Source organism: Nylanderia fulva, unplaced genomic scaffold, assembly GCF_048542155.1.
Source record: "Nylanderia fulva isolate GAGA-0341 unplaced genomic scaffold, ASM4854215v1 Scaffold40, whole genome shotgun sequence".
Taxonomy (NCBI): Eukaryota; Metazoa; Arthropoda; class Insecta; order Hymenoptera; family Formicidae; genus Nylanderia; species Nylanderia fulva.
Window position 1 is genome coordinate 1,315,633 of NW_028190477.1, and position 20,192 is coordinate 1,335,824.

At 32.6% G+C, this 20,192-nt stretch overlaps 1 protein-coding gene across 7 annotated transcripts; it reads right to left on the reverse strand.

Moving 5' to 3' along the window:
- Positions 1-402: 402 nt before the first annotated feature.
- Positions 403-19,633, reverse strand: atl (atlastin GTPase). Of its 7 annotated transcripts, none has more exons than XR_003820711.2 (10): positions 19,557-19,633; positions 9,415-9,501; positions 5,434-5,699; positions 4,475-5,254; positions 4,121-4,342; positions 3,774-3,988; positions 3,617-3,683; positions 3,469-3,498; positions 2,804-3,165; positions 2,408-2,470 (listed from the first exon to the last, which is right to left on the reverse strand). XR_003820711.2 is itself a non-coding variant. In XM_029309641.2 (9 exons), exons 1-9 carry the CDS (start codon positions 10,298-10,300, stop codon positions 2,336-2,338), a joined length of 2,025 nt encoding a protein of 674 aa, XP_029165474.1. In that variant the 5' UTR covers positions 10,301-10,546; the 3' UTR covers positions 403-2,335. The 7 variants fall into 7 exon arrangements, 2 of the variants coding, with proteins under 2 accessions (XP_029165474.1, XP_029165473.1); XR_003820712.2 differs by lacking the exon at positions 19,557-19,633 and adding an exon at positions 19,303-19,489; XR_003820709.2 differs by lacking the exon at positions 19,557-19,633 and adding an exon at positions 10,078-10,548.
- Between the last annotated feature and the right edge of the window lie 559 nt (positions 19,634-20,192).

Below are 20,192 nucleotides of genomic sequence, written 5' to 3' on the forward strand. Positions count from 1 at the left end.
GATTAAAATAACTTTATTGATAGCTACAACTATAAATTATTTATATGTTTATTTTTAATTACATCATAACTATATAAAAAATATGTAAGACAAGTTTCTTTCATATAAATAACAGTATTTGTAAATGATTTAGAAACTTGAATGCAGTTATTTAATTCTGTTATTTTAGTTTCTAATTATTTTCTATAAAATTGCACAAAAGTAACTGTTCCAATACAAAAACTGTGGTTTATAATACCAAAATGATATACGGTAGTGGTTTAAATACTAATTATAGTTGTTTTTTTTTATTATAAATTTTGATTAATATTAATATTTTATACTAAAATTAGTTATATGAAATTATAAATTAAAAGAATTTCTATATAAAATTAATAAATTTAACTTATGCAACACAGAAAATTCTGACAATCCAAAATATAATTTAATAGCACTTTTATGACCGTGCATCTCTACATAATTTTACTAGTCTATATATATATAACTATCCTGTATAAAGCATATGAGATGATACAATTATGAATATATTAATAAAATGAAAATGTTCATTCACTTGTCACATGTTTCAGCCAATAAAATAAATGTATATTAATTAAGAATATTTTTGCAGCTGCCTCTATTTATGATGATATTTATATTTGTTGAAGACATTTACAAAAAAGAACACATTTTAAAAATTAGGCCTATTATATTGCAATTATTATATTTAAATATATAAACGTAAAGTCACACATTTTTCATGTACGCTTGGTGAAGTAAATAGTTGAAGATATCAAAGACTTTTTATGTACACACAATTTATAATATTATTGAAATCATTATAAAATACATTTCTCACTTTTATAATCTCAAAAAATGTATAAATTATATACTTTTCATTAGAGTTATATTTTTCAAAAGACAATAATGTGTACGTTTTAGAATACTGTCTTATATCATTATTTATTATTTAACTATAAAATATTTTAAATCCAATATTGTCATTTAATCAATGAAATTAGTGTATTTAAAAATAGGGAAATTCCATGCGAGTTATAAAAATAAATACATTACTCCATCAAGTATATTATAGATCGAATATAAAGTATATTAATAATCACTTGGCAAGAGACTTGTGTGGTAGAGTTTTAATACATGCATATGTTAGATTTTATTACAAAAATTACTCATTGAACAAAATTCATGCATTTAACAGAAAGAAAAGATTAATTCTTTATATAACTTGCAAGTCGCTTTTACATAAAAAAAAATTTGTATTATCCTAAATCTTAAATTAAGTAAATGTAAAATTAATTAAACAAGATCACTCCGTTAGTTTTATTCAATGAGCAATATAAGCAATAGAGTCCAGCATATCTATGACGCAAATTTGAGCACTATTAATAGAGTGTTGGCAACATAAGACTTATATCTTACTCTCTTAAGTAGATTAATATAACGTCATACAACTTTGAGATGTTGCATTTAATAAGATACCACAGCAATATATATATATATATTATATGGCGCACGAAATCTATTTTAGAGTAGTTAAATAAGTTCTAAGTATTTTTAAATCCACTTCACTTTTCCAAACTATGTAAAATGTGAATAACATTTGTATATACAGTTTTTCTTTTATTATTAAATAATAGCTCAGTACAGTAACTGATGTAAAGAATTTCTGGCACGAACAAAATCTGTACTTTGTTTTAGTCGAAGCATGTAAATAACACATAAAATAATAAGAACATAATTGTGCAAAAACAAAATCTTGCGTATAAAAAAAAAAGAATTTCAAAATGCACTTTAAATGTAATGGGTACAACAAAAAGATTGCATGCACTTAGTAGAAACAAAACAAAAGTTAGCATTATAAACTTATTTTTCTAACTGTTTATAATATGTTCACAAATGCACTTTGCACTTTTCTACTTTTTAAATTCGTGATAACTTTAAATATATATTAACATCCCCGTCATAAAATATTTTTAGATCAAGCTACAATAATGATATCTTTCACCAGTACAAGATTTTATTTTTATAACAACATTATATATATACCAAGGATATACTAGGCAATACTAGTAATATCACGATTTCCATCAATCTAACGCGTTGTTTTTCTTTTTTATAATTAGAATACATCATATATACATTCACAGTCATTTCAAATTAGTTTTATGTTTAAGCCATAATGTTTAATCCAGTTTAAACAGAGAAAAAACTATTCATGGCGGTATGTCAAAAAATAACATATTGTGTAAAATTTGATTATGTCACTTGTTGATGTTTGCACACAACATGCAATATTTCAATCCGTTTGGACAATCGAGATTATTGTGGGAATGAAGTATTACGATAATTTAGCCTTGCCATTAGCAGTGACAGTGGCATTCACTGTTGAATTTGTTACCGCTATTTCAGCAGCCTGCGCCACTGCTACAGACACTGACTTCTCCACGAACTGTTGGTAGAGTGGCTTCATGAACTGAACAAATGTAAAAAGAATTTTTTTCTATTATTCTTTTCTAATATAATTTTATAATAGTTTTATAATAGTTATACTAAGTGACTTTGCGCAATTAAGATTGTGTACTTTTTTTACAAGTTTTAGAATTTTTAATTTTTATTTTTTAGATTTAAGGTGTTAGAATTCATTTTCTGGAATTTAATGTAACACACATGAAAAAAGTGATAATAGTTAGACGGAAACATTGTATAATTTTTGCTCCAATAATCATGATTGAAGTAATATTTGGATAGAAAAGTATGGTCAATGTTAATAGTTAAATATTTGATTATATGTAGCCAAATGCCATACCTTTTTGATATTTGTTCCTGTTAGCACTCAGCTTATGACAGGAATAGAAAAAAAAGATAAAAAAAGAAGAAAATGATATTAATGCTTATACTTGTACTATCAAATAGATTTTGATTGGAAAAGAATTTGCGAAACATATATATATAAGAAACACTGTTTCGAGAAGCAATTCGAAATTGAAATAATTGGTAAGTTTAAAATTAAAGAGGAAGAAAAGCGTGGGATCATATATAGCCATGTCTACAAAGATCGAGATAAGTAAAATGACATATAGGTATTGCAAACACAATCACAACAATGGACAGGATTAGGTATCTTAATTTATAAATTAATTTATAACAAAGATGAGCGCATAGCCAGACCTGTTGCAATAAAAAATGCATTAATTATAATGTAAATATCGTACGATCCATGTTAATAATGTAAACTATGTATATATATTATGATTAATAAGTGCTGCTTATGTGTATTATATGAAACAGATAAATTTTCGTATATGATTTTAGTGCAGGTTTAAATATCTTGGTAAATATTTTAATCTTGCTGTAAACTGTAAACGTTTTTGATTGTATTTTAAATAAAAAATATTTTAAATTAAAAATTTAAGAAAACTATGTACACAATACATGTTTATAAAACTAATAAATTAGTAAAGAAATCTCTACCTTTCTCAAATATCGTTTTTCATTAGTACACTGCGAACAATATATAACTTTTATCAGAAATATTTTATATCTATGTGATAAACATTGAAATAGACACACACGAAAAATAAAAAATTGAGTGATTAATTTCGAAGATATTCATACTTACATTTTCCCATATTTTACTGGCTAAGTCATCTATTTGTGTGCCAATTTCTCTGAATTCTCCACTATATCTAAGTAATATCCAAACAAGAGATAGTAGTAAGAAATGGTGCATGATAATAGAAAGTTGTAACAGACATATCTTTAAATAATTCACATACCTTATATATGCCCATAAAACAAGGGTGAGAAGGCCGATACCCATAATAAAGTTGCATACATTCGCTATTGTGTATAGACCAATAAGACCAAATATTCCAGACGAAATATACATGGTAACAGCAATCGCGAAAAACACTGCCGGTGTTCGCGCTGCTTTGAAGATATTTTTGCTTTCGTTATGCGCCTTGAATTGTGAGAAAGATTCATCCATGTCCTAGATATATTGTGAAACAAAAATATTTTATGTTAAAATATTCATTCTCAAAAGAAAGAAAGAAAGAAAAAATCAAGTTATTTATACATAATTATTTAAAAATCATAGTTGATTAAATGTGTGCACACTTGCCTTAATCAATTTTTCCATATATATTTGACTGAATTCTTCTCCACCCATTTTTCTTTTATTTTGGAACTGGCGAAGAGCTGATTCCACACAATGATGATGTTCTGATTCTAAGTGCGCGGTCGCTAAAAACGGTTTCCCTCCACCGCACACGTTTTCCATCATCTGAAGGTACAAATCTTTAGCTTCCGCTACAGCTGTTAAGTTGTTAGCTTCCGCTGTAGCCTGTAAATGCAAAATATTATAAATTAACACGATTGAGGTGACTGCTTCTTCCAAACAAAACAGAAATAAGTATTACAAAAAGGAAAAAAAAAGAAAATCGTAGATAATAGAAGGTGCTAAATGTATACATACCACAAGCATACTTTTCGGTTCAGGAAGTTCATCTCCTTTGTAAAGATTGATGTAACTCTTGAAATATTCCAACAGATCTTTCGCTTTCACGACCTGACCATTAATCTTCTTGGTCACCAGATTTTGTGGCGCCAGTATCATCGGTATGAGCACTTTCAATTGTTTTTTGAACTCTGATTGTATTTCGGATAATCTACCGTCGAATTTTGGATTCGTTGCGATTTCGAGGCCGGGATGCGGCATAAGAAAACATGATATATCCGAAAAGCAGGACTTAATATGCTTTCGCAAGCTTTGTAGTTCTGCGTGCTGTCTGTCGGAGATCTCCAGTCTCTTGTCGAGCAATTTCTTTCCGCCGTCCGCTCCGTAATCAGCCTCATACGGATAAACCCAGTCCCTGATTAAAAACTGCAGTCTTTGAAAGGGTGTGCTATCAGAGCTTTCCAGCGCCAATCTACCATACTCGGTGAATAACTGTAGATGTTGAAGATCGTCCTCCTGGATGTTTTGCGACAGATTGTATATTTGTACGGAGGACAGCATCGTGCTCAATGCGAACACCGTCGCGCAGTCTCGCACCGTAGATTGACTGTCGAACGCGCCTTGAGTGTCCATAAGAATCACTGCAACCTTCTCACCATTCGCCAAGGTAGCAGGATAAACCTTCGACCACATCAGTATTCCCGTAGTGTCCCTCTCAGAACCGCCCCTCCACGAAAAACCACTCAATGGTTCATCTTCAGCGCCCAACCAGGAATCGGTATCTTCTTGTAGCGTGTACTGTTGATTAGTGTAGCACACATTTTATAGTCGATCGTGGTCATCCAAAGTTTTACATCGATAGAAAAACAGACGAACATGAAACAATAGAAACTTGGTAAATATCACGTGCGTTGATATGCTTATATAGTAGTTTAGTTACACTAACATTGAATTAGATGTTACATATATGTATATACCTTGCTGTTCATGTAACGAAGAAAAAAGTCAAGAAGGAAACTTTTGCCTTTCCTAAAGGCACCTGCAACAGACACCACAACCACACTTCTATCTTTCACGTCATCATGCAAAAGAATTTCGGACAATGCCTCTTCATCTAATTCAAAGGTATGATCTGGATGGGCAAGTACCACTTGGACAGGTCGCCCCTCATCCGTTGATGTGTCTAATGTCTGCTTATCCATCGGTATAATCCTTTCTATTCGATCGTTCCTTCCGATATAATCTGTGACAAATATAAAACATCTTCAATAATAAATGCAATATTAATTAATTAATAATAATAATAATATAAAAAAAAGATAATTCAAGATTCATTAAAAATTTAAAAAAAGTTTAAAGGGAAAAAGTTAAAAAAAAAGATATATATATATATATATATATATATATATATTTATATCTTATTAATGGACATTGAAAATAAGTTATAATTTTCTATAAAATTTAATTAACTAAATATACTTTTTTTCATTATATTTACATATGTAGCAATTAAATAGTCAGAAATAAATATTTGTTAATAATATCAATCGTCAATTCTTTATGAGAATTTAGATATTAATTATAATTATCAATAACAAGCTACTTAATTCTTAGTTCTAGAATGCACATCAGTAATAAATTTAGCTTTTTTAATTATCTGTAAGCAATGAGATAATGTTAATGAATTTTGGCACACACTTTTTTTAGGAGAATGACGCAATTCTGTTTAATGTTTAAAAGTTATACAAATGGTAAATTACAAGTTCTGGACCACCGTCAGATTACGAACCACTTTATTCGCCGCTGTTTCGCTTTCATATCCCGTTTGTTTAAAAGGTTACAAAGGATAGGAGGAAGGATACAACGAGGAAGTTATACATGGCCACGTGTATATAGGCCTTGACACCAGCAAGGCACGTAAACGGGCTTTCAGGGTGTAATTTATTGCATGTTGCACGAAAACAAACAATCCAAGACCAACCCGCCGCCAGTTACGTGTCTAAAGCACTGACCCGTGACACGTGACTCGGATCAGCTGTGAGATTGAATGGGAGATTTAAAACGTCACTGATGGCAAGTCGATCGAATAGACTCGCGACTGAATGTAAATCGCCAAAGGATTTTTAAATATGTCATCAGCTGCATAGCAAAGAGAAATAAGAAAAAAATTTAATAATTTTTATCAATGTCGTTCTTATAAATTATACAAGAAAGAACGGTAAACTAGAATATAGAAATTATTAAAAATATCTACTTTATTAGAATATAAGTTTTTAAATCTTATTATTATTTTAATATTTTTAAAAAATAACATTACTAAATTTTTTCAAAGCATTTTCTCTAACGAAAAAGACGAGTTTCTTCACTCGGAAAGATAATGCGAAAAGTATCATTGCGATACAAAGATGGAATACCACAAGTTTCCAATAAAATGGATGAGAAACGAAATAAGAAGTTCTAGTTCTTGAGATTACTCTACCGCGTAGTATATTAACTTAATTGCCGTTATTCGTATCACGAGAGTGCATCGGTAATAATTACATTGCAGAAGGACGTGCCAGGAAATTAGTAGGAATGCTCCGGCATTCCATTTCTTACTTCTCGTGTAAAAAGAACAAATAGATTTACCAGAGAATATATAAAAATTATATCTGAAATTGTTATTTGTGTGCGTTATTATTATATTAATTACTATTATTATCCTAATCTAGTATTGTTGCGATTTTCTTACGTACGCATTAGAATAAATAATCGTTACGTATTCATCATTAAAAAAAAAAAAAAAACCACTTTACAATTCTTATTATGACGAAGTTCCACTATTAAAGAATACTACAATTGTAGAACAATTGTACAAATGAGAACTGATTTCATTGCACATCATATTATATTAGCGATATCGAGAGATATCACGAGAAACTGAAGTTTGACACGATAACCGATAGAGATATATTTTTCATATCTCTCTTTGTCACACTTCTTATAGCAATAAGCAACAGGTTTCAAATGACGACTGTGACTTAACGCGTGATATAATTCGCATAAGAAAGGCTATTTTAAAAAGTATTTTACTTTATTTTACAATATTTTTGCGCGACAAAACTCGATGTTAAGTCATAATGTATTTTCTCGCAATGTCACGGTCGATGTTTTCAATGACGATGAGCATTACGCTTTGTCATACTCAAGGTAACTCATTACAAATCAGCTTGTATATCTCAACCTTTGTTCGCGGTTTTTTAACGTTTTATGTACATATGCCTGATAATTTTATTAACGTTTTTATATTATTAATTGGTTTTTTGTATATTTTGCGTCATTCTTTCAGCAAATAATACTGCAAAGACAAGTCATACAAAAAAATTAGAAAATATTAAAAAACAATTATTGTGTATTTCATGTTAAGTTATTCCAGAATTAATAATTTTCTAACTGTAATGCATTAGAATTTCTCGATTCACATATTCCCAAGAATTCCGAATATTCATGATATTGAGCAGTTCAATAAGAACTATTCATATAGTATATATCCGATATGCACATTCAATTAACAAGTATATTTCAATAAGAAGATCAAGTGTATGACGGACGTCTTCAATTACGAATAACGTTGACAACCGGCACATTCCGTCTTATATAGTCGGGATATATCTCTCTTTTTCTTTAATGATAGCAAACGATTATTTATTGCAAGCAAACGGCCAATTATACTTGTGCGAATGCCAATTTTATAGTCTTCCTTCTTGCTTCTCTTTCTACGACAATCTTTACGTCATCCGACCTCCACGATATTCTCTACAATCTCACGATTATACGAATCATTTATTGTGTTACAGCAATTAAGTACGGCACGAAAAATTTTTCATGTGAAACGAGACGGCAAGAAAAGGTGCCACTAGAATCTAATTAATTAAAATATCGAAGCAAGAGGATAGAAGAACAATTAAAAAAATAACACGTTATTGCGAACCAACAAAAGTATCGAAATTGTTTTATACATTTATATATTTATTTTGATATCTTGCGCGCAATTTGTATTTTATTATTAATATTTATTATGTAGAATTTTCTTTGTCACGCAATTTGGCGCAGATTGATGATCGCGTTAATTTATAGAGATATGAATAAATCAAACTGATCGATAATTATTCGAAAGTTTTTCATGTAAATCCAGTATTAAAGTAACTTTCTCAAAGAAAGTAAACACTGCAATTATATATTGATAGATTCAACTCCAAATCATCATTAGTAATGAGTATATTAATTACAAATAGATAACGCGATACGGCGGGGAACAACGTGTTATATTTAACAGGAAGTTCATGTTATATTGATTGTTCGCGTGATCGTAACGAAAACATTTTGCGGTTTGCAAGAAAATTTGAGACTTCCTGCGATTTAATAGCCAACTTTCACATTTTCCATCCTTTACGGCGCATCGCGCCTGAAATCATACGCGGTCGAGATATTACGAAGACTCAAAACTGAATTCGAAAGAACAAGATGGCTTTGTCGCGAACGATTCCGAAAAGTTGTAAACTCAAGTCAAACCTCTCGCAAGAATTGCAGGAAAAACTCGGGTAATGCCCGAGAAAGCTGCTGGCCGCGCGAACTCGTCGCAAAATCTGATCCAGCAAGATTTCTTGAGGAGTTACGGGTCGCTTTTGTTGGCTTTCTTTCGTGTACACAAAGGAAAACTATTTTACGAGAGGAAGAGGTGAGGGAGGATCTCTCTCATGTACGCAAAAGTGGGTCGTCGCTTCGAAATTCGTTTGGAATCGTTACATTTTTTTTAGGAGGTTTTCAGCGGCAGCTACGTATAATCAAAATGATCAGCGATGTAATTTACGAAAGTGAAAAATAAGATGAACAGGCGGATAAACGAACGGTTTAAAGAAAGCGGTCAAATACATGCAAAACATACACAGCTGTGGCTAATAATAAGAAAAGTAACTGACCCATATTTTCGGCTGTCTTATTATTATGCTGCTGTCGTGGTATGCGGTTCACGTTCTCGTCAAGAGTCGTCATCGGGGCCTTCTCGGCTGGAAACAGATTTTTAAATAACGCGATTAGTCGTGTTTTGATCAACAACATGTTTATGTTTTATAGAAAAAGTTATTTTATATCTATTATTAAAAAGGCTTACAAGTGATCTGATTTAAAATTCAAATGACTTTGTATCAACATGTTTCTATCTTTAGATTCTTAAGAAATATAAAGGAGAATCTTCCAGAAGGAAAAGAAAAAGCATATGATAATAAATATTTCGATTAGCGTTTCCCAAATTTTTCACGAAAATTTCAATAGCTTATAGAAAATTAATAAAAAATTTTATGAAATTCTTAATTAATTTCGCTATTTTCTTTTACTTATTTTCTGTTTCTACACAGAAAAAATTAGCTATCATAGCTGAATTTTAGCTGTCCCTACAGTGGCTAATTTTTGTTCCGTGCACTATTCCGTTTTATTTTATTTTATTATTGTGAATATAAAATTATTGAAACGATAAGATAAACAGAAGAAAATTGAGGAAACACATTGAATAAAAAGACAGCTCCTGGATTGAGCTGATCACTGAGTGAACAGACGACCGCATTTCCAAAAGATTGACAACTAACTCGGTCTCTCCTGCGTTTCCGCAGACGTGCCGCGTTGCGTGACATTCCCATTTCCAAAATCGGAATTGTTGGTCGTTGTCACACACGCGACCTGCTGCTGCGTCCTCGTTCTCGGCGGCCTCGCCGGCTCCTTCGGCCTGTCCGACCTTTCCGACGACCTTGTTCCGGTAAGGTCCTCCGAAAGCCGCTTTCGTCTCGGTTTCACGATATTCCTATCGGTCATACTTCCGATCTCTCACATTCACAGTCACGGAAACGACACGATGCACACGGTTCGACGAAATCGAGACGAGAACGGGCGCGAGGTGCATACGCATATGTGCAACGCAGAACGCGCGCGGCCTAGACGCACCGGGCATCCGCGATACTCAGGTACTAAGTCCGCGAAAAGAACCTGACTAGAAATATCCCGGTCGACACTCCTTCAGTCGTGCGTGATGGCGAACTTCGCGAGTTGGCAGCATTTCATGAGTGGCATGAGTGTCGTACGAATGGCAGACCGACAGAAAACCGGCTGACACCGTCGTGGAGGAAGTCGTAGTGGGGCATTTGTGTATGCATATATGAGCGACAAGATTTTCTTCGAGATGTTACAAACATGCTTTTTCAAGTTTAACACTAAACGCGCTGCAGTCTCATTAAGTGCACAAGTTTTGTTTTCTCCTCTGCTCTTACTCTATTTTAAAATAATTTGGAAATAGTTTGTTTTATTTTAATTTTCTCCCTTTGTCTTTTCAAATAGATCTTAAATTTATTGTTGTTGATGAAGAGAAGAAAGAGTCTTTGGCTCATATTTTATTTTATAAAGCGACGAGTTTAAATCTGTTATTATTAAGAATTTCTTTCTCCCTTTACACATTATAACGCTTCTTGATTTTTAAAAGCGAGATGCAAGATGTAATTTTCTGATGGCCTATATATTTTTACTCCGATTTTATGTTGAAAGCCGGCAAGAAAAATTACACACAAAATGACATGACGACGACGTCGTCAACGTCTTTGCATTTAAGATATTACTTTACGGGCTGTCGAGTTCAATTTCGCTCGACATATTGCGAATAATTTAATGGCAATCGGTCGGAGAGAACGAGTGAGATTAATGATAAAAGAAAGTAAATAGCGACGATCAGCCATTCATGGGAGGGATAATTCTACGTTTTATGTTTCTAAATATTTTTCGATACTTTCGCGTTTGTCATAGCTATGAAAAAATAATTGCATAATTGGTAAGATTGTTTTACGTATGTACAATTATGCACTGAGAATTTTCTCTTAAAATTTACCCTAAAACTCGACCACAATAAGATACATGTTCGATTAATTTTACTACCTATGTACATATTAATATATTTTATTGTAATAAATATTAATCAGAGAAACTCATAAAATTCTTCCAATATTGTCCCATGATTACCATGATTTTCAGGGTAAATTCTAAGACAAAATTCTCTCCGTGTATAAATTTAGCAAAAAAATGAAAAATAAAAAAGATTAAAAATATCAATCATATTTTGACGCAATATATTCGACTTATGTGATTTATATAACACATAAGTATAAAGAATATTTAATTAGAACATTAATTAATTCTTTCTGTACACATAAAGAATAATAGATAAAAATTATACATTCATGACCGTAAGGCAAAGTATTGAGATTGTATAAGTAGTATAAAAACTTAATTGAACTGTGCTAACGATGATAAAATCACTAATATTAATAATTTATAAAGAAGTGGCTGTTTGTTCGTCCTTATTGTAGTAGAATTTTCTTCGGAGAAAAAAATATTTTGTTGTAATATTTCAGTATCGATCATTTTAATATTAAAACGAGATTTTAAAATCAAAATCTAAATCTCGATCTATCGTTTGCGTTATATAAATAGAAAAGTGAGATTTGGCAAGATTTCAACTTCTGTGCAAACTTGTGAACGTAACACGATATGTAAGTTTTTCCTAATTACAGTATTTCACAAAGATATTAAGCGACTGTTTTCGATAACAAAGATAAAAAAAGAGTAAGTAATGACAAAGAAGGTAATCACCAAAATCTATTAAAGAAATTGTTATTTAACAAAACGATATATAAATTTTCTTCGTACTGTCATCTACGCAAAATCTATAGATTTTCTGACTTACATATATTCTCTAAATTTAAATAAAATTCTTTTGATAATAAAAAGTGGAAATTCTAAAGTGTAATAATACTGAAAAAAAACATAAAGAAAATATATATTTATAATAATGAATTAGTTTTCACCTGAGATTAGAAAATAAATTAGTTTGCGAATAATTTAATTTAAGTAGCGATGAATGATAAAAAAATCAATTAGTAATGTAACATAAAAATTAAGTATGCATAGCGTTAGTTAATATTATTTTTTTAATGTCATGCATGAACCATGACGCTCTTGATCTTTGGATCATTAAATATGCATTTTTTGCAGATATTTATGACGTGAGATATGTCGTATAGGTGGGCAGTTTTCTTGCATATATTGCAGAAGAAATAACGAGCTTTGGTTTAATTTAGGAGCGGATGACACGAGTAATTTCGTACTCCTATTCGCATTCGCCAACTGGGAAGAAGATCGTACCATATGTCGCAAATATTGGCACTGCATCCACGAGATAATTTACAAGTTATATCTTCTAAGCAGAAATTATAAAAATTGTAGGTAAACAATCTGCTTTTAGTTTGAATAAAGTCTGCATGCAAATATTATTCAAGTACTATTGTTTTATATAATAAATGTGAAAAATTTAATAATATTATAAGAGAAAAATCGAATCAATATTTTTAAGATATTAAAAATTAAAATGATATATACCTAATTCAGAGATTACTTTCGAAAGGCTTAATAAAACTCTCTTCGTTGAATATATCTCCAGCTTAATATTACACGTCGTTTCTCTACTTTACACGATCGTCGTTGAATCGCACTGTCGATTTACGAGGTGGTATCGTTGAACAAACATAATCAAAGTCAGTAGCTACACCAATAAGGATTTTAGATCGGTACCTGGTTTGTACGGGCGGTAAAATGCGCAAAGTTAACAATCGCGGCGAGCATTGCACACGGGGGAGGATTACGATGTGCTTTCGTGAGATATTTATTTTAAGAAAGTGTACCCTTTTCCCTCTCCGAGCGCACACATCGTTTTGTACCGTTTGAGCTTCTACATCGCGCGGAGGCAAATGTTTTACGATAAATGAGGGACTTTATTGCGAGAAGGGAAAGCCGAAATGTGCGAGGGGGTGAAATGACGAAACTAGCGGTGGATAAGGGAGAAAGAGAGAGCAGAAATAAGAGATCGTCTCGTATAAACGAACGAGTGAGTTAAGATTATTGTGCCTCCTTCAGGCACATCTCGGTTATCGTTAATCTCGCCCCAGGCGTTATTTGGCACGCGGTTTATTTATGTTTCCATCTCCGCGTATATGCCGGGCATAACCGCGATTCCCGAAGTTTATGCAGCATCGTACGCAGTTCGGTTATGAGCTCTGCAACAGCCCGAAAGGTTCTTTCGCGTCTACGCGCGTGCGATTTTGCAAGTTCCACCCGGTAGGTCTTAAATCTTAATGGTAACATTACGCCGAATGAAATAAGATACGGTACGAATGATAGCTCTCGATGCAAAACGTTATTCCATCATTTTACACAAACATTAATTTTTATCTAAAATAAAAATCGATAAAAAGTTATAAGAGGTATAAAATTAAAGATCTAAAATATGAAATTAATTTAGAAAAAATTGACAAAAATTTTCATCGAAAAAATTGCCTTGAAATGAAATAAGATACGATACAAAAGATAACTTTCACGGGAAAAATTAGCCACCATAGCTAAATTTTAGCTGTCTCTATATTAGAACCTGAAATAATTTAATTATCATGCTTAAATTTTAGCTATGGTACAAGTAAAATTTTTAGCTATAGTTAAACAGAGAATTCTACAGTTAAAAAATATTAGCTATCATAGTTAAAATTTAGACATGATAATTAAATCATGTGTAATATAGGGAGTTAAAATTTACATATACAGTTAAAATTTAGTTATACATATAGAATTTTCTCTTAGAATTTACACTGAAAATCATGATAATCGAGACAATATGGTACTGGAAGAATTTTATAAGGGTTTCTTTGTGATTAACATTTACCACAATAAAAATATTAATATCTACCATAATAAGATATAAAATATATTCGATTAATTTTACTATGTACATATTATTTTTCATTTTATTATCATAATTTTCAGAATAAATTCTAAGAAAAAACTATCTGTGTAGTAACTTATTTTTTTTTCGTGTCCGATAGAAAACATTATTCCATCGTTTTACGTTACCAACATTAATTTTCATCGATTCAAAATGTCAAATAATCAACATGTAATTTTCTCATTATTGGCTTTCCTATTTTAAAATCATTTATGTAAAACGAGTCATTTTTGATATAGATTTCATAAGGAAATAAATTTGTATCGATCAAAAGCGCATATCGGAAATTTAATTATGAAAGATATATTGGTATTAAACATAATATGCGCAACGACAAAGGTTTTATTGCAATTTCCAGCTAATTGAATCGCATTGTATACACGCGGTGTCGCTTATAGAAATCAATATCCCTGAACTTCCTTCTAAATGCCACGCTTTACAAAGTTATCGAGAAGGATAGGTATACCTCGTCATCACGTATAATTCTATTTATGCTCGTTTTTGCGAGCTTCAATTAAACCGCTTGCGTCATTGGGCAAGTTATGCGAGAAAATGGCAGAAAATACGGATATCTCTCAAAAATACTGTCACGATTGCACTTTGGAAAATTGCAGCAATTACAAAATTACGCTACGTAACAAAAGCTCGCAGTTTTATTTCACAACGTAGATACCGCGTGTCATTATAAGAAATATAAGGTATAAGAAAAATATTTTATCGCGCAGAAGAGAATATAAAAATTCTTTACGAATTACTGCACAGATTGCGTTGATTTCATTAAATCTTTAAGCATCGATCGCCCGTGCAAAAACTTTTTCCTTCGCGAAGAAACATATACAGAAAATTTTCTCTTAGAATTTACCCTGAAAATCATGGTAATTGTGGGACAATATGGCATGGAAAGAATTTTACAAGAGTTTCTCTGATTAATATTTACCACAATAAAAAATATTAACATCTACCACAAAAAGATATAAAATATGTTCAATTAATTTTACTATATGTACATATTAATATTTTTTATTGTGGTAAACATTAATCAGAGAAACTCTTATAAAATTCTTCTACCATATTGTCCCACGATTACCATGATTTTCAGGGTAAATTCTAAGAGAAAATTCCCTTCGTGTAGAATTCGTGTTTTCGCCGGTATTGCCACATCGTCGATTAATGGCACATGACCGATTGGCTTCCGATTCATCTGACTGAATAATGCAAGTCTAATTAGCGAAGTGCACAAACGCAGGAGAGCACTCGATGAATCCAACTCGGACGGAGATATGCAGTTTACATGTTAAGTATGTATGTGCGCATATTGACGCGACGAGAACGGGTGTGTTAGTATTGACCTCGTATCGTCTGACCTCTCGTCAGTCAATTGACATCCTTCGTATAACTTTAATATTAAGCTTCAATATTTAGCTTCAATTGCCCGACTTGGACAAGAATATAAATTGGTACATTGTTGTTTTCAAAATTGTTTCCATCTTGTTTATGTCCGTGTCAAATATTTAACAGTATCATATTATTTTTTCCTTACATTAAAATGTATTATATTAGAAATATAACCTGATATACAAAGAGAATTTTTTTTTAATTTACCCTGAAAATCATAGTAATTGTGGGATAAAATGGTTAATAAAAATATTAATATCTATCACAATAAGATATAAAATATGTTCGATTAATTTTACTATGTACATATTAATATTTTTTATTGTATTTTATTTATGTAAATATTTAATTAGAGATATTTTTTTCAAATTCTTCCAATACCATATCGTTCCACAATTATGATTTTCAGGGTAAAAATTCTAGAAGAAAATTCTCTCTATGTATCAATTAATATTTTTTGTCTTTAAAATTCACTAAATATTATCCTACGATTACCACAATTTTCAGGGTAAATTATAAGAGAAAATTATCTCCGTGTATTTAAAAAAGGAGACTGCTCCAACAATAAATATAATTTAATTAAACAACATATGCAATTATTATTCAAAGAGTAATAAATCAAAGTTATAGGTAGATATATTAAAGAGACATCCTACATGCAAGAAAGATATACACATCTTGAGGAAAAATTGACCATGTCTTTAGGTAAGAATCATAGACCGAAATAGAGTCTAGCACGCGTTAGAAACTTTTCTCACATCATCCGCGATCTAACCGCAACTTCAACTAGGTCTTGCTATAGAAACCGTCTATACATAGAAGAATGCCTGATCGTAATTACGAGTCTATAAGTGGACAGCGAACTACCTGTGGGGAATCGGCTTCAATTAACTCGGCGAATTGTCTCGAGCTCTCCGGATGTAACGTCGGACTTCCGCTTAATTTATCGCAGGCGGCTCAGAAATTTATTGTGAGGCGTTGTGTGTTTCCGTTCGACGATGGACCCGTCGTAAACTATCGGGAAAGTGAGACCGGCTCGTTTCCATCGGACGTGCATACACGGCGCGCGTGGCACGCAAAAGCTATCGAAGCTATTCAATAAAACACGCGCCACGTCGGGCTGAATAGGCGCGCCAATATGCGACTCTCATTTCCAATCCCGGAACAGCAATATGCGTTGTACGTGTGTTTGCATGTGTGTGTGTGTGTGTGTATGGTTATTTGCGCGTATATACATATATGTGTACCCATTGCGTTGCATCGTTTTGGCGTGCGCTTTTCCCATCCAACATTGTCGCGTGGAGAGAAAGAGAAAGAAAGAGGGAGATTTCATTTAATACGGAATAATATTACGACCTCCTGCTGTGAAGCATTACGCCGTGACAAGAGAAAGAAAAAACCGGATTTCGCGTGTCTCTCTGTATCGGAAAATTGCGTTCACGCTAATTTTCTGAACGAAAAACGAACGCGAATGCATACACCGAGAGCGTCGTGAATCGTCACCGATATGCTGATTCTGAAAAAGCAACTTTGTTATAACATACGAGGCTTTTTGCGTTTCTTTTTCCTCTCGCGTTTTCTCTTTTCGTTCTTATTTGTCGCTCTTTGATACTTTTAATACCAGAAATATGATCAGACTTGATGCGTAGCGAAATACGCTGGAAACTCGTACTTTTTCCCCTTCGCGTTTTATTTTTATTGTATTTTTTTATTAGCCCGATAATATGTTGTTGCTAGATAGAACGATATATCTGAAACGTGACAGTTCTTTCCTTTCATTTATAGTTAAGCGAGATTAAAACGAACGTCGGACTGAAGAGTGAGATTATATAATCTATCTGTGGTCTGCTCTTATGAGTAATGTTAACGAATAAATAAAGTGACGTAGCCAAACTATATTGCTTTTAATATTGTTTAGAGTTGCAATCTCATCTGTGATTACGCAATGAATTTAAATGCGATCATAACTTAATATCACTTTATTTCTATATATTTTAAAGTTCTAATAGTAAGCAAGAGCTGAATTACCAGGTTATATAAATTTTTACATAAATATGTAGATATAAATTTGCAAAGCAAATTCTTTAATAATGAATAATCAATTTAGTTCATATATAGCTCTATCGTATATTCTTTTTCCAAATTTTCAAGATATACAAGTAAATGTAGAATGCAATGTAAGCAAAAATAAATGGAAAGTTACAACAATGCAATTCAGCATTTTTTCATCGACCGTATCGATTTCCTTATTTCATTCTGGTATTAACATTATGCTCGTCATATTTAAAGTCTGATCTAACGATAACTCATCGGAATGATAGAAGAAGAAAATTATATATAAGATGCGCTTATATAACAAACGTTATATATATATACACAGTTAGAAAATGTCTGTTTTCTTGATAAACCAGTCCTTGTTAAAATGTTTGTGTTAAATATTTAACACAATCATATGTTAATTTAACATATTGCTGTTGTGTTAATGAACTCAAATGTTAAATTATTAAAACAACTGAAAAAAGTATAAAAATAACACAATGTGTATCTATTTTTAATTTTACACGATAAATATGGAGATGGTAAAGAGATGGTGGAGATGATAAAATGTAAAAAATAAACATTTTTTAAGTTAATTTTTACATTAAAACTATGTAAATTTTACACAAAATTTATAGTAAACTTCATTTTAAGTTTGATTTATTTTATGTTAAAATATTAAGACAGTATCATCATTTAACATATCTGTATTATGTTAACACAAAAAATTCTGTGGACATGTGATATTTGTTAAATTTAACACGAATTTTCAATTGTGTATATATACATATAATTACAGCTGTTGTACGAGATATGTTACTTCATCTACATAATCTTTTATTGAATTGATGACGGCATCCTGTTGAACCGAACATATTATTCAGAGATGCCTTTACACGTGGAGCGATCGTGATCGCGGAGAAGCTGGTTCAATGTAACGTTTGACATTCCTATATACAAGACGAGAGAGAGAGAGAGAGAGAGAAAGAGTCCGAATAATTGTTAACCTTGCTGAGTAATCGAATGTAAGGTCGTGCTAACGTAGGCAACGAACTCGAAATTCCTCAGCTTGTTTTCTCGCGGCGCTTTTACAGCATCTACCAGAGCTCCTCGTGCTCCAAAAATTACGTCATCTTTTTTTTGACAGGACTTCTGTCTTACTCGTTTCTCTCGCGTGCGTGTAAGCAAGATATTTATAGACACTCGCGTCGACGAATATACGCAGTGTCATCGGTTACGCGTCATTCTATTATGCGAGCATTATGTTATAACCTCTACAAAAGAAAAAAAGAGAGACAGAAAAAGAGAGAGAGGGAGAGAGACAGTGAAGTTACTTCACACAATATCTCTCGTCAAAGCACGCGACCCGACATGTTTCTAATTACACTCGACAGAGACATTCGCGGTTGCACAACCCACGCGTTCTTTATCCTTCGCACGTATGCATCTGTCTCTGTCCCTCTTTCTCGCTCTCTGCCATCCCTCACTTTTCTTTAATTTATTTAATTTACCATTTTATGTATCGCGCAGTCGTATCAAGCGTGTAATTTTAATTAGAAATAAATTTTACCGGACACGAGGGGATCCAGCGATGAACCCGGAGTCTCGAGTCGAAAAAGAATCGACGTCCACAAAGTGTCAAATAGCAACGGGCATGGATGGCACGTCACACGTCGCGCGGCCGTTCACCGAACAGCTGTTTCGCGTCCGAAATTCGACGAATTTATCCCCCTTTCACGACTCCAGTGACAGCGCGTGCTCACTCGACGTCGCGTGGCTCCTCGTAGCCGGCAAAACGAAGGAAAAATCGAGCAAAATACTCACCCACATACGAGCTGCCGTGGTCGCCGTTCTGTTTATGTTGTCTGACGTCCGCCATATTGCGCTACGTGTGACGTCAATCCACGACTGCGCGCCACCGTCACCTCTCGCTTTCGGGTGTGTTCGACAATTCACTCAATGGCGGAGCAGCGCGCGATCGACCAATCAGGACGCAGGAAACCAGACGCTCTGATTGGCCGAGCCTAGTTACTTCACCGCGACGGTGAATTTGTGAACGCAACCCGGATACTGCAACTCGCAGGTCGTAGTTCCCGCCTCATTCGGTTTTTGTGGTTTATGTGGCGAGTACGACCGGCGTTCGAGCTGTGTTGATTTTTTATCGCGGCTGAATTTCGCGGACGAAACAGAGAAATACATCCTTGTGACATTAATATTCTTCCGTATTCGAATCATTCTCCACTCGACGCAGGTAATATTCTGAGATATTATCGTTTAGAAGCAATTCCAGGAGCAAGTTATGTAGTCGCATATTATTATGTACGGTCACATGAATAAGATGCTAATTAATCTTTCGATATAGACACATATATTTATATATATCTCTTTTTTATTGCGAGAGAATTGCGTTAAAATAGCATATTAAAATTATATTAATTGAACTCTCTCTTTATTAAATTA